Below are 15,749 nucleotides of genomic sequence, written 5' to 3'. Positions count from 1 at the left end.
CATCAGAGCATACACTGGGGGGTGGTACCACCCATGTTGAGAAACACTAGACTGCAGGGATGGTGTTTTCTGGGTAAGCTGAATGAAAAATTGTAAAAGGCCAGCCAGTGTTTGTATTGATCAATTAATCATTAAACAATGAGGGAGACTAGTGACAGAGCGAAAATATGGTTGTGTGAATAACTCCTGGTTTCTCTCGCAGGTGAACTGTTTAGCTCTTATTTCTTAAAACACAGTGTGGATTGATTAATAAAAACTCTTGCAGATGTTCTATATTGAATGTCACTCACCTCAGTCAGTATTGTTTTATTCCCCATTAGAACTCTTGTTTTCTGCAGCACTAATGTTTTGTGTGTAGTAAAAGCACCTAGATCAGATCTCAGAATATTCTGAGACATCTGAAATCATCAAACTATGATTCAGCATGCAATCTTTATCACAATGACAATGACTTTTAGTGTTACTTAATACTACTTAATAGCCCTGTTTTGATTGTAGTTATTTTAATTTACTTTCAGCTTGTTTCACTCTGTATCTATTTCAACTGTATTTGATTTTGCAGGGCTTTGTTCTTGATGACAAAAAGTAATTTCCAGCCTCCCAAACTGAAAGACAAGATTAAATGGTGAGTTTAACTATTTTCATTATGGCAGCATTTGTCACACTATTCATTTTAAAAGGAATTAATTCTGCATAAGGTCTTTATTACCTATAGGTTTATACCTGTGTTCATATTCCACACATACCTTTGGTTACCTACATTTTATTTACAAATAAAAATGTGCTAGTTGTATTTTTTGTATTATTTTTGTATTTTTTGAAGATTAAAGGTATACTTTAAGGTCTCTGATGTATCACTTAGTGCATCACATCTTTTTTCTTTCTCTTTGTCCCCCACTTTATTACTTTATTTTTTAATATTTGAAGGACGAACAATTTCCACCATTTCGTTAAAATGTCCCTGACGAAAAATCCTAAGAAAAGGCCTACGGCAGAGAAACTGTTACAGGTAACCAATAATCTATCCTGTTAGTCAACAGTACTTCACGGTTACAATAACATAACAGCGATAACTACATGCATCAAAATAGAACCCAGTTGGTTGCCAGTTTGCATTAAAACCTTCAGTATGTAACAGCGTGTTTCTGTAAAAGCCAGTACAGGTGATAAACACTGTCTTTGCAAGGACATTGTTGCCAAGAGTTTTGATTGGTAATTTTGCGGGGCAATGGAAAGGGAAGTGGATGGCATTTTTGTTTTATTTTAAGACAAAGGGAAAGCAAATTATTAAACTATGCAGTTTAAACTGAATACATATTGTTGCAATCTAGTCTTGCCTCAATTGCCTTCCTAAGACCATACTCCTATTAATTGACTACACCCGTGAGCCCACATTCATCAATAACTTTTTTATGACACTGAAATGACTGACTTTACGAGCATAAGACCATTAGGTCAGTTGTAATACACACACACACACACACTCTTAATGCACATTAACAAAACAAACTGCATTAATAACTGCACTAAAAACTTGTTTTTGTTGTTGCCCTTAGTAACTCAGCTGTGTGTGGATCTAAATATAATGTATTAAGAGTAAAAGATGAACTTACCATTGGATTTAGCCTATTTGTAAACCCTGTGTAAATAAATGCCTCCTGTTCAGTGCTATGTCAGTGTTGTCCTAAGTTGCACATTTATTTATGTATGTATTTATTAATTTTTTTTGCAGCATCCTTATGTTACACAGCCCCTGAGTCGGACACTTGCCATCGAGTTGCTGGACAAGGCTAATAATCCTGACCACACCACTTTCCACGAATTTGATGACGATGATCCGGAGGTACAGAATGTTAATGGGAGTCATCCCCCCTCCCCCCCAGTATCTCTGAATGTTTGAATTGTTACACTTTAAAAGATTTGTTCTAAGGTCAGCATCATGTGTTTTTTTTTTGTTTTTTTGTAATTAGTTTTCAAGAGTTTTTTTTGGGAAGGTTGTACTACATCAAGGGCAGTCAGACTATCTCTACTGGTAAAAACCTCTATTTGGGGTGCAGGTTGAGCTCTATTGTTCAGACAGCACTGGCACCAATCTGGACTGTCTCAAAATAGTCTGTGGCTGGCATTCTTAACTGGGCAACGTGCGACTGGGTAAGTTGCCATAGCAGGATGGGCTCTATCTAATAGGTTTCCTTGCCTTGTCACACAACAGCAACTTCTGTAGCTTACCAAGACACCTACGAGGCCTGTAGTGTCAATCAGAGCTGTATCTGCTGTTTCCACTGTGGATTCACAGTGTGGGAAGCAGTGGGAACCCTGACCGAAAATGTTTCTGTGTGTTAGCTGCATGCATACAGTGCATCCGGAAAGTATTCACAGCGCTTCACTTTTTCCACATTTTGTTATGTTACAGCCTTATTCCAAAATGGATTAAATTAATTATTTTCCTCAAAATTCTACAAACAATACCCCATAATGACAACGTGAAAGAAGTTTATTTGAAATATTTGCAAATTTATTAAAAATAAAAAACAATAAAAGCACATGTACATAAGTATTCACAGCCTTTGCCATGACACTCAAAATTCAGCTCAGGTGCATCCTGTTTCCACTGATCATCCATGAGATGTTTCTACAACTTGATTGGAGTCCACCTGTGGTAAATTCAGTTGATTGGACATGATTTGGAAAGGCACACACCTGTCTATATAAGGTCCCACAGTTAACAGTGCATGTCAGAGCACAAACCAAGGCGTGAAGGTCCAAGGAATTGTCTGTAGACCTCCGAGACAGGATTATATCAAGGCACAGATCTGGGGAAGGGTACAGAAAAAATTCTGCAGCATTGAAGGTCCCAGTGAGCACAGTAAATGGAAGAAGTTTGGTACCACCAGGACTCTTCCTAGAGCTGGCCGCCTGGCCAAATTGAGCGATCGGGTAAGAAGGGCCTTAGTCAGGGAGGTGACCAAGAACCCAATGGTCACTCTGACAGAGCTCCAGCATGTCTCTGTGGAGAGAGGAGAACCTTCCAGAAGAACAACCATCTCTGCAGCACTTCACCAATCAGGCCTGTATGGTAGAGTGGCCAGATGGAAGCCACTCCTCAGTAAAAGGCACATGACAGCCTGCCTGGTGTTTGCCAAAAGGCACCTGAAAGACTCTCAGACCATGAGAAACAAAATTGTCTGGTCTGATGAAACAAAGATTGAACTCATGTCTGGAGGAAACCAGGCACCGCTCATCACCTGGCCAATACCATGCCTACAGTGAAGCAGGGTGGTGGCAGCATCATGCTGTGGGGATCTTTTTCAGTGGCAGGAACTGAGAGACTATTCAGGATCGAGGGAAAGATGAATGCAGCAATGTACAGAGACATCCTTGATTAAAACCTGCTCCAGAGCGCTCTGGACCTCAGACTGGGGCGAAGGTTCATCTTCCAACAGGACAACGACCCTAAGCACACAGCCAAGATAACAAAGGAGTGGCTACAGGACAACTCTGTGAATGTCCTTGAGGACCCAGCCAGAGCCCAGACTTGAACATCTCTGGAGAGATCTGAAAATGGCTGTGTACCGACGCTCCCCATCCAACCTGATGGAGCTTGAGATGTCCTGCAAAGAAGAATGCCCAAAAATAGGTGTGCCAAGCTGGTAGCATCATACTTAAAAGACTTGAGGCTGTAATTGGTGCCAAAGGTGCTTCAACAAAGTATTGAGCAAAGGCTGTGAATACTTCTGTACATGTGTTTTTTTTGTTTTTTATTTTTAATACATTTGCAAAGATTTCAAACAAATTTCTTTCATGATGTCATTATGGGTATTGTTTGTAGAATTTTGAGAAAAATAATGAATTTAATCCATTTAGGAATAAGGCTGTAATAAATATATACATAAATTACATACATGCAGATTTTTAAAACAAAAAATATTTTTTTGTATCTGCAGGATATCAGGGTTGTTTATTTTTTCCCTTTTTTTTTATATATTCCCCCATCCACTTCCCATTTGGGTTTATCCAGGTTCAGTTTAAGTATTTGGGGCTCTTTTCTCCAGTTTCTCCTGTATCACGCCGGGCCCTGCGCTTCGCTGGCCACAGAAAGGTACCAGGCGTGTGTGTGTGCGTGAGCAAGCATCCTTCTCTCTAACAGACCTGTGGCCTTGCCAGTGGCCTGCTGTTTTGCTCCTGTCTTTATCCCCCCCAATTTAACCCTGCCACACATGGCAATGATACTGTAGATATATTGGTGTTGCTTGACAAGTGGTATTATTATAACCATTTCTGTTGCTAGCTTTCATTTTGTTTTAGGTTTGCATTTGTCCTGTGTATACGGAATGTTTTAATGCTTTTTTTTGAGGATGATGTGATGTCTCCATTTGCCACTAACCTGGATAGTGTGACAAATCAAACATTTTTAGTTAAGTCATGAAAAGTCTCTATGTGGAAGTAGTAATAATTTTTCAGATTAAAAAAGGGGAAAGAAATAATTGGTTTGCAAGCTGAAACACTCATCAATAGCACAAGCTCACTAGTGTACTTGGAGAGCTCAATTATAGAAAAATGGCTTAATGAGGTACATTGTTTAAGATGTGTGCCATTATAGGCTAGAATCCATTGTCTGCAAATGTACTGCAGTCTTTTGTTTTTAAGTATATGCACAACACTGACATTAAACTGGTCACATCATTTCCCTTGAGGAATGTCCATTTGAAATGTCTTTTAATGAAACACATTAGTATAAAGGCCATTCTAGCCAAACAGCATAAGGTTTTAGCTGTGGAAAGATTAACAAAATAAATTATTCACTGCTGTATTTTGTGAATGTAAAGCTATGTATCATGCTGATTTTGAAGATAAACTGTAGTGTTAGAGGATTTTTAGGGAGGCATAAAGAACCCCTGTCTGTCTCAATCTAGCAGTCCATAACAAGATAACTGATTTTTACATATTTTTCCCCTAAAGGTGCAGCACTTTCAGATCTATTAAGAAAACATCACAATTCCAAGTAGTCAAGTACAATTTGTAGTCAAGCTAACAATGAAACTTTTTTATGTGTATTGTAGCCACTAGCAGGATATATTCACTAGTAACTTGAGAATGCTGGCCTGTGCCTAGCCATTTGCTAAACATTTGGGTCTCCGTTACACATAGAACTGTAAGTAATTGTTTATTTGCGGCATAGTACAACCCAGATAGCAGGTTAATAAACATTGTCCAGAAGGATTTAACTCTCTTTGTCTAATAGCCTTTTCATTGAGACCATCTCTTAGTACAAATGGAAAAAAGAGATGCTTTACTGGAGTATTCGGCTGGAATTTTTATCCAAGCCCCAGAACCATTTATTTTCTTGCAAAAAAGCAGTTTGGTGGCACTCTTGTTATAAAACATACTTTCCTTTAATGTTTAGTTGTACATAAAAGCCTTAATGGCAAATCAAAGACATTGATCAGATTTGACAAGAGAGCCTTTGTATTCATCATTACACACATAGCAGCAACCAAACCCCTAAATTCATGTACGAAGCTGTAGTTATAAATACAACACTGACAGCGTGACAATTCCTTATATAGATCATTACATTTCAATTATATGTCTGTCACAGTAAACAAACACTAGATAAATCCATATTCGTGCACATACTTGCTGTAGCAATACATTAATTGATGGCATTAGTGTTGTTGCTACTTAGGGCATTAGTTTATAACGTGTATCCAGTCGGTGATGGATAGTTGTCCATTAAATCAAGCCTGGAAACAACCACACCAGCACTAGGCTTCAGAAACTCTCAGTAAAATCAAGACACCCATTGCATTGACAACACTACTTCCCCACCCAAGAATTAAAGGCCTGCTCTCTACATTTATTGGAGATGAAGTTTTCCCAAAACTAGTGTATACCTGTTGGGACTATTTTGTATTCACATGATATTCCAAATACATTTCTGAAATAATTCCATTCTGTGGGTAAATAGACCTATTACTAAACATAGAAATCTGTACTTTTGGTTTGCTCTTATGGCTATTAAAATGGTCATTTGTATCTGCCATTTTCCTGCCCTTTCTTGGGCAGAATTCAGTCTTGTAGTTCCAGTATTTATGAATGAGCTGAGATGGTGAAAATGATTAATAGTCAGTTTCTGGAAATTAAAATACAGTTGCTGCAAGACTTCTGTTTCCAACCCCCCTAAAAACATAATTCTCCTGAAGCAGATTTATATTAAATGTGTGACTGTCAAGCTATGAAATTAAGAACATAAGAACATAAGAAAGTTTACAAACGAGAGGGGGCCATTCGACCCATCGTGCTCGTTTGGTGTTCATTAATATCTAAGTGATCCAAGGATCCTATCCAGACTATTTTTAAATGTTCCCAAACTTTCAGCTTTAACCACATCGCTGGGTAGTTTATTCCAGATTGTGACTACTCTCTGTGTAAAGAAGTGTCTCCTGTTTTCCGTTTTGAATGCCTTGAAGCCCAATTTCCATTTGTGTCCCCGGGTGCGTGTGTCCCTGCTGATCTGGAAAAGCTCCTCTGGTTTGATGTGGTCGATGCCTTTCATGATTTTGAAGACTTGGATCAAGTCCCCACGTAGTCTCCTCTGTTCCAGGGTGAAAAGGTTCAGTTCCCTCAGTCTCTCCGAGTAGGACTTTCCCTTCAGACCTGGAATAAGTCTGGTTGCTCTCCTCTGAACTGCCTCTAAAGCAGCAATATCCTTCTTGAAGTGTGGTGCCCAGAACTGTACACAGTATTCCAGATGAGGTCTAACTAGCGCATTGTACAGTCTTAACATTACTTCCCTTGTTTTAAATTCTACACTTTTGACAATATACCCTAGCATTCTGTTTGCCTTTTTTATTGCTTCCCCACATTGCTTGGATGGAGAAAGTGAGGAGTCCACATAGACTCCTAGGTCTTTCTCATGCGTCATGTGTTTTAAATTCTACAATTAAAGGATACATAGAATTCTCACAGCCTGTCCCTAACATTCACCTACGGAATGTGATTTTATTTATTTATTTATTTTATTTGGGTAATCCTCTGACACACTTTCTCTTTGGAAATACTCTTCAAGAGCTGTCTTCACCTTGTACTTGTACAATAAACAATACATTACAAGTCTTCCATTTCCTGTCCATTAAACTCAACCAACATCAGAATATTCTTAATTTTTTTTCAAGCTCTTCTAAACTGTTCCCTTCAGTGGGGGTAGAAGATTATGAACAGGTTGACCCTATTCATACTGAGACCTAATCAGACCTTTACCAATTCAGTTCTAGTAGTCTTATTGTTGGTACGTGCATTTGAACTCATCTATGTTTTGTTCACCAGTTGTAATCTTTGTGTGTGTGTGTGTCCTTGTTTAATTTGTTTTCAGCCCCCTGTTGTCGTGCCTCATCGGATTCATTCGACTAGCAGAAATGCCCGAGAAGAGAAGACGCGCTCTGAAATAAACTGTAAGTTTACTCAAACAAAATTCTTAAATCATTCTTAAAAATAATGCTTTTGTGGCATAATGTCTCAACCACAATCATTTAAAGGGTTATAGTAACTGCAGCAGGGCTGGAAATTAAGCTTACATTTAGTTTACATTTCGGGCAAGTCTTTTTGAGCAGTTTATTTAATGGAGTCTAGAATGCGACATGACCGAAAATGATGATCAGCCCCTGATAATCAGTCCACCTTAAATAAAGGCTGGGTTCATTACGCTAGTTGAATGCCAGCTGGCTAGTTAAATCTCTAACCATTGTACATTTCCATGGTAGTCATAGACCTAAATACCAGTACGTTACTTACAGAGCAAATTAACTAAAAAACAATCCTGAAAATGCATCGTTATTCACTAATTTTCCCCAACCCCAAACAAAGAAACCCAAAAGCGATGTTGCAGCTGAGTATGAAAAAGAGAGAGAGATGTTTCCAGGAGCAGTGGGAGAAAGAGGACAGAGGACTGGCTTCTGTTTAAACGGCAGAGTGGCATGTGGTGGTCAGCCTGTCAAGCACATAGCTCCAGCAAAAAGAGTCCATTCGACCTTGGTTTGACTAATTATAAACTGAAGAGCATCAAATTCCATGAAAAATCACCCAATCATTTACGGAATTTGATGGTACAGAACGTAAAAGCTCATCCAGTGATGTCAGCTACGGAGGAGTTGATCATCATTGTGAGTGCTGCTCAAGCTACTACAACACAGGGCTAGTAACATTTCAGCCAGGCTAGTTGAAATTTTGGGCTACTAGCTGTGCTGGCTAGTGCCACAAATTCTTGAGATCCACCCCTGAACTGCAGTCGTACCTCTAAAGCACTAGTATCAGATCAGTGACCAGATCAGCAGTGAGAAGAGGTGTACAAATGTAGCTTGTCTCTATAATTTTCCAGTAAATTTGCTTCCTGCTCTTCAGTTACTAAAGCACAGAAGTACATCCTTGAGGGAAGCAAACACATTCCTACCATTTCAAAATGATTTATTGTTTGCAGACAGTAAGTAGCACTCTCCTTTACTAAAGACTAATTTTAATCTCAGCTATGAAACATTCAAGCACTTTTTCCATGATCCACTGCAGCTATTACAATAATTATCTCCTGTCAATCATGCTTGTAGATGAAGTTATTAAAGGTCTAATTTATTGCTTTTTTGGAAATAAGTGCTTTTAATCCATTGTTTCAAGATATGTGCCCAATTTATCCTAATGTGAATATGAAATCCTCACCAAACAGAAATATACATATTACAAAATACAGGGAAATAATGTATACTGATTTCTATGGTACCATGTCTCTTCGAGAGTGTATACTACACTATAAAATCCGTGTGGAAACAAGTAATTGGCGACATTAGTCCAGATAAGCAATGATGACCCCTATTTTTGAAACAAGCTCTGGATTCAAATTGAGAATACTTGGTTATTCAGAGCCACATACACCAATCAGCCATAACATTTATGACCACCTACCTAATATTGTGTAGGTCCCAAAACAGCCCTGACCCGTCGAGGCATGGACTCCACTAGACCTCTGAAGGTGTGCTGTGGTATCTGGCACCAAGACTTTAGCAGCAGATCCTTTAAGTCCTGTAAGTTGTGAGGTGGGGCCTTCATGGATCGGCTTGTTTGCCAAGCACATCCCACAGATGCTCGATTGGATTGAGATCTGGGAAATTTGGAGGCCAAGTCAACACCTTGAACTCGTGATTCATCAGACCAGGCCACCTTCCATTGCTCCGTGGTCCAGTTCTGATGCTCACGTGCCCATTGTAGGCACTTTTGGCAGCCCCATACGCAACAAACTGCAATGCACTGTGTGTTCTGACACCTTTCTATCAGAACCAGCATTAACTTCTTCAGCAATTTGAGCTACAGTAGCTTTTCTGTTGGATTGGACCACACGGGCCAGCCTTCGCTCCCCACGTGCATCAATGAGCCTTGGCCGCCCATGACCCTGTCGCCGGTTCACCGCTTTTCCTTCCTTGGACCACTTTTGATAGGTACTGACCACTGCAGACTGGGAACACCCCACAAGAGCTGCAGTTTTGGAGATGCTCTGACCCAGTCGTCTAGCCATCACAATTTGGCCCTTGTCAAAGTCGCTCAGATCCTTACGCTTGCCCATTTTTCCTGCTTCTAACATATCAACTTTGAGGACAGTTTCAGTTTTCAGTTGCTGCCTAATATATCCCACCCACTGACAGGTGCCATGATAACGAGATTATCAGTGTTGTTCGCTTCACCTGTCAATGGTGATAATGTTATGGCTGATCGGTGTATATATGTGTGTGTGTGTGTGTGTGTGTGTGTATATATGTTGCAAAATGTTCCAATGTGATATTATATTCTTGTTTTTCACTAAATCAGTAGGGTTATTCTGCTCATAAACAAAATAATGTATATAGTACCCAGATGTACCTCATGTATCACATTTTACACCTTTGTGTTAATGTATCTGTAGTTCATTGTTGTTTTTTTCATTATTATCATTTATTTAATTTGGCCTTCTTTGAGCTGAATCTCATTCAAGAGACTGTAAAGAGTGACAAAGTATTAATACTGAAGTGGTGTAACGATATAGACTACAGTGCACCTTTCAATGAGTTATGCAGATAAACAAAATACAGTACAAGACACAACGTAGCAAGTAGAGCAGGACTGTAATGAACTTCGACAGTTATAATTAATAAACGAACGTGTGGTCTGATCATCTATAGTGGGCAGTATGTAGTGATATAGTGGTGAGAGGTTAACAGGTTGCAAAGGTAGGTTTGACTCTAGAGTTTACAGATCTATTGTTTTAAAGGGCGTCACGGTAGACAGAGCGCGCACACTAATCCTTATGTTTTTTGGTAGATGGGTCCATCATTTAGGCGGGCTGGGGAGCAGAAAGAATGGGAAGGGGAAGTAGGAAAGTGTGGGAAAGGTACAGTTAAAGAGCCAGTTTGAAATTGCATGGCAGACTAAATGTTAATTGAGCATATTCTTTCCCCACAGTTGGCCAGGTCAAGTTTGACCCCCCACTGAGAAAGGAGACTGAGCCCCACCATGAACCGGCAAGTACCTCACTAGTGACTGTTATGTGCCCATTTAATTGTCAAACTGAATGAAAAGGGATCTCTCCCAATCAACACACAACTCTACCTCTCCAAAGACAAGTGAATGACAAGAGAATGCCCTGTCCATTGAAAGCAAACCCCCATTTCCATTTCTTTCTGCACTTTCAAATGAATGCATGGGAAAGATCTTTTACCTGGCTTTGTCAGCACCGCCCCTTTTAGTTTGCACTTGTTCCCCTTCATATACTTTACATCTACATCAACTGTTGTAGGATATATGAATCCACAAACTCAAACACATTTCTACCAAAACATATGGTGTACCAGTTCAGTAGTGCAACAGTCTGTTGATAGGCACAACTCCTACTTCCTTTTGATTTAAATTTTGTTTTTCATGTAGCATAACATGAGAAAAAACATCCATGCTCATCTTTCCTATTTATCTCCCCTCACTCACAAACACGCCGACTAATATTATGGGATAGATAGGATGAAAAGAAAGCATATACTTAATCTTTCAGTGCTGTGCGACCATTGTGAGCATATCTGTTCTGCCTTAGATAATTCCTCAGTTTTTTTTTCTCTTCCTTGGTCCTGGCCTTGATGTGAATAACTTGAATTTCTTGGTCTCTGTCTGCAAAACAGCCCGACAGTGACGATTTTTTGGACTGTTCAGAAGAAATATACTACACTGCAAGATCTAACCTGGTATTTTTCACATTTCTGAGTTTCTGTATCGTTTTTTTGTTTTGCTTTTTGCTTGTCGTCTCTGCTGTTCTGTTTTGCCTTCTTCACGATTCTGATTGATTTTTGTTTCTGTTCGTTCACATTAGAATTTTTTTATTTTATTTATTTTATTTCTTTGTATAACCACTTGTCTAGAACTCACTCAAATCTGTGGCTGATGTTTGTTGGTCGCTATAGTTGTGGTTGTGTGGTTCATTGCTTTAGAAGTCTTTCAGGTGACTCCAGTTATTTTTATTCACAAAGAGAGCTTTGTTTTTAAATCAGTTTGCTCCAGCACAAGCCTGGCTTCTGCTAAGAGATTGCAGTCCAGTATGCCATTTTAACTTTTCTTCTATGACTAGGGCCCTGCATTTTACATTACTTTTTTTTTTCTTTTTTTTTCCATTGCCATGCCTTAGATGTCCCTGCAGCCACTCCACTTATTTTAACTGAATCCGCAATTAAGAAATCAACACATCACGCCTTCACTACTTAGAAGAATAAAAGCGAATTGTGATGCATATGAATGGTTATTGTATAAATGGATGCATTACAAGTTAAATAGAGAGACCTAAACAAGTGTGTAGCTTGGATCTGGAATCCCTCCCATTATAATGCATTTCATTATTTGATGCTGACTGTAATTCAGAAATGGACCAATACATACCATATGCAAAACAAAATGGCTATAATTTTAGATTTAAATTAAGTTATTTCCCAATTTAACTAAAAAGGCTATAAAATGTTTGTCAGTTGTTACCAATTCTGTACATGCTGGAAGTAGTGTTTCTTCTCATGGCCAAGTTTTTCCAGAACACCGACCACAATCAGTGAAAGAACATACACAGGACATTTTCTTTCATTAAACTGTAAATTACACTTATTGTCCTGCTTGTGTAAAATCTTGCAATATTATTATTGTGTACTTTATAATATATATGTTACAGCAATGGTATTATGATTGCAATATTATATATACATTGTTCTGGGAATCGATGCTGTTGTTCTTTTAAAAAAAAAAAAAAAAATTTTTCCTACCAGCAAACCAAAACATTTAAATTATTTACACATTCTCAGAATTATTGAATAAGACACCTAAGTAATAAAGGGATGCATGCCTAAATAAATGCTCATAGCTGCTGCTGCTGCTTCATCATCATGTGTTAATAGAATGACTATTTGAGATTATTAATGGAATCGGGAGATTATTATTCATTAAGTGGTTTAATTATGCAGACTATAGGACCAGCTTGCACATAGGAGAAAGGAAGAGAAGTTTAGAAAGCATGACCCTGAAACACAGGACTCCAGCTCTGACTACTGCAGCCTCTGTAGATCGCTTTTAGAACACATACACAATCGCTTATGCATAATTGAGTTGAAAGGGTGACCCCACCGAAAAAAACAAGATGTAAGATGTAATGTAAGAGTATTAAAATAAGCCTGACCTTTTTTATATGGAGTGAAACAGGAATAGAAATTAATTATCTAACTGCAAATCAGTTTAATCCATTTCAAAATTTGTACTAAATTCTTGTACAGTTTGTAAAGATGAAGTTTAAAATTAAATACAATTTTTTTTTGTATTATTTGAACTCCACATCTCTGTCTCTGGAGGAGGTGGTACTATAAAATAAGATAATGAGCTTTGAAAAATTGAGAATTGGATACTGGTTTCTTTGTAAGAGAATAAAACTTAAAGTGATTTTCAATAGGTGTCATAAACCCCATTCACACTGAAACAATTGCCGGCAATTTGTTGGCATTTTGTTGCCGGCAAGGTCTGTGAGAATGGTTATATTCTGGCAAGGTTCCTAGTCTGATTGCCGGCAGTTTTCTGGCAACGTGTCTGTGTTGAATGTAGCAGAAAAGTTATTGCTGGTGAATGACGTGTCACGTCCTTGCGTGGTCGATGCAGTGCGTAACTGATGTAACCAATCAGATTAGGGGTGCGTTTTTGCGACTGCAACACAACAAGGTAGGGATGGGCCATACCACTGATTTTCTTTTCGATCCGATACCAAGTAATACCAAGGCTAGTATCCCGATACCAATATCGATACTTTTAAAAGTCATCTTATGTACATAAAAAGGGGAAATCTTTGTTTTAGAAATCCTGAGCAATGCATATCAGTTTTTCCACAAAATAGATATAATGCATTCAGATATTGTTTGAAAATGTGTCCAATCCAGGATTTGCCAGATTGGGGGGAAAACCCCCAATTGAAGCCATGGGGAGATAATGGGGGAAAATATTGCATGGGGGGGAAACGTGTGGGGGTGGGAAAGGATATGAAACGTGGGGCAAAAGTAAAAAACGCGGGATTATTTTCCTCATTGTTCACTTCACTTCAATTTTCCGATTAAGGGGATTTTTAGGTCCAGTTTGTGGGGAAATCAAGGAGAGGACCTGGTAACACTGGTCCAATCTAGCAGCCTGTTGAGTGCGTTTACATGCAGAACAAAACCCCAACCGGTAAAAAAAAATCAGGTTATGGCAATAATTCGACTGAAGTGTTTACAGGCACAGCAATACCGAGATGTATAGGCTATATGAGGAGCGGAGGCAGAGGGCGGAAGGAGAAGTAGTTCATATCCTAAACAACAATGTGCTACATTTCATTAGATTTTCGCTTTTCAATATCTGATACACATTTAGTTTCATAAAAATAATAATAATTAAAAAAATCACTGGCTAAAGAAAGCACCTGGTATCGATATTTTTATGTGAGGATCGATTCTCAAAAATGAAACGTCAGGATCGGAAGTATCGATACTTTGGATCGATCCGCCCATCCCTACAACAAGGTTAAGACACCTTTAACGAGAACCTGTGACCATAACAAGAAACCGACCGTGTCTTTAGAAATGGTGGAGTTTGAAGATAATATAGTCGCAGCAATTCTGAGTTATTGATGAACCAGCAGGTTGGCATATTTAATGCTAACTGTTGTCACACATGTTTCAGATGTTATATACCAATAAATATTGCAAAATATAATCTCTATTCAGGCAAACGTGTTACCCCATGACACTGGGTTCGTTTCAAACAAAATCGGTTCGGTTCATTCCTTTGAAACAGTGTATCAGTGTGCTTGCTCGTTGTTCACACTTGTTTTGTGTACGTGCTCAGTTCGTTTGGAAACTATCTCGGGTTCGTTTTCATGGTTCACTTTCATGTTTTCTCAGGACTCATCACTGCTCATATTGCAATAATCGAGTGAGATCGTTTTGTATTAATAAAACATTTACATGATTAGTGCATAAGAAATGGCAGCATAACCCATACAATAACATATATATGATGGCAATAAAGTAACTACATGCAGTAGTTTAACACATTTGACAGTCTACTTCTGATACAACCAAATAGTACACGTAGGTGTAGGATGTGCGCAGATCTGACCAGAAAAGCAAATCCGTTTCAGAATCTGTGACGATTGTCTGTATCATGAACACATCCAATATTTAAACATACTGTATGCAGTTACTGAACAAAACAATATGCTGCTATACTTGTGAATATTATATTCAGTGTTGCGCTGCCGAATGGTGATTGTTTTGCCTATATACAATAACAGTGTGACGTCCCCTAAATATCCATTTAGGTGTATTTTACTGCTACTGCCATTCCAAACATAGTGGTACAAAATACATGAAATTAAGGGTTTTTATAGCAAATTTGTTATTTCTTACACTTATTTTCTCACACAAACAAAAGTACAAAAGCAGCAAAATGACTGAAAAATTACTGGGTCACACACGGCACCTTTGTATAAAATTGTACTCTCTGACGTATACATATTAAGTTTAATTTGCATTAGATTCCATTTCGATGAGAAATACCTTTTGTTACACACTTGATGAATATAGTCCAATATCCAATTGTCAGATTACTGATGTTACTGTTAACAATAAGTCAATTAATAATTTGCGTTTAATTTCGGTTAATTTGCCAATTGAAATTTGTTGTTCACACTCTTCTCCAAAATAACTAAACTGCACCGAATACAAAACAAACCTCTAATGTGAATGTGCCTTTAGACTTAATTACAGTGGCACTGATGGTAGTTTGTTTCGAATTTTATTTAATTTTAATGCAGTAATGTCAATGAAAGAAGAAAAAATTCATTTTGAACAATCAATCAATCGCAGATCTGCAAACCAAGACTTTTGGGAGATTTTTTCTCATGTATTTTACTTGATTTAACTTTGCTGCAGTGTGTCAAGACCCACACAATGCCTCTCGTCATGCGACCATGAACCGGGAGCTGAGTCTTGTACTGGGTTCACTGGTTCAAATGTTCTGTGATCACTGGGTTTAGTGACTACACTGCAAAAACACACGACCATACAACTGATGAACTGATGCACATAGATTGACATATAATTTGCCTTTCTCTCCTGACTAGTTCTTGAGTGAATGGCGTGCAACAGGAAAAAAGCAGGCAAATGTTGCCTGCAATTTTCTGGCATTTCAGTGTG

The 15,749-nt window shown here is 38.4% G+C and overlaps 1 protein-coding gene across 10 annotated transcripts in view; it reads left to right on the top strand.

Annotated features, from left to right (window-relative positions):
• Positions 1-15,749, top strand: part of LOC136718813 (mitogen-activated protein kinase kinase kinase kinase 3) — a 147,943-nt gene that overhangs the window by 89,899 nt on the left and 42,295 nt on the right. For 6 of the 10 annotated variants that reach the window (XM_066696559.1, XM_066696558.1, XM_066696557.1 and 3 more), the window contains exons 10-15: positions 563-625; positions 928-1,009; positions 1,733-1,843; positions 7,373-7,451; positions 10,477-10,535; positions 11,184-11,246. In XM_066696559.1, the coding sequence (XP_066552656.1) occupies positions 563-625; positions 928-1,009; positions 1,733-1,843; positions 7,373-7,451; positions 10,477-10,535; positions 11,184-11,246 (457 nt within the window). The remainder of the gene's footprint in view (positions 1-562; positions 626-927; positions 1,010-1,732; positions 1,844-7,372; positions 7,452-10,476; positions 10,536-11,183; positions 11,247-15,749) is intronic. The other 4 variants (XM_066696560.1, XM_066696563.1, XM_066696562.1 and 1 more) reach the window with 1 other exon arrangement.

The sequence above is a fragment of the Amia ocellicauda genome, chromosome 23, assembly GCF_036373705.1.
Source record: "Amia ocellicauda isolate fAmiCal2 chromosome 23, fAmiCal2.hap1, whole genome shotgun sequence".
NCBI classification, from domain to species: Eukaryota; Metazoa; Chordata; class Actinopteri; order Amiiformes; family Amiidae; genus Amia; species Amia ocellicauda.
Note: the sequence above shows the minus strand (reverse complement) of the source record. Positions and strands in the feature narration are given on the sequence as shown.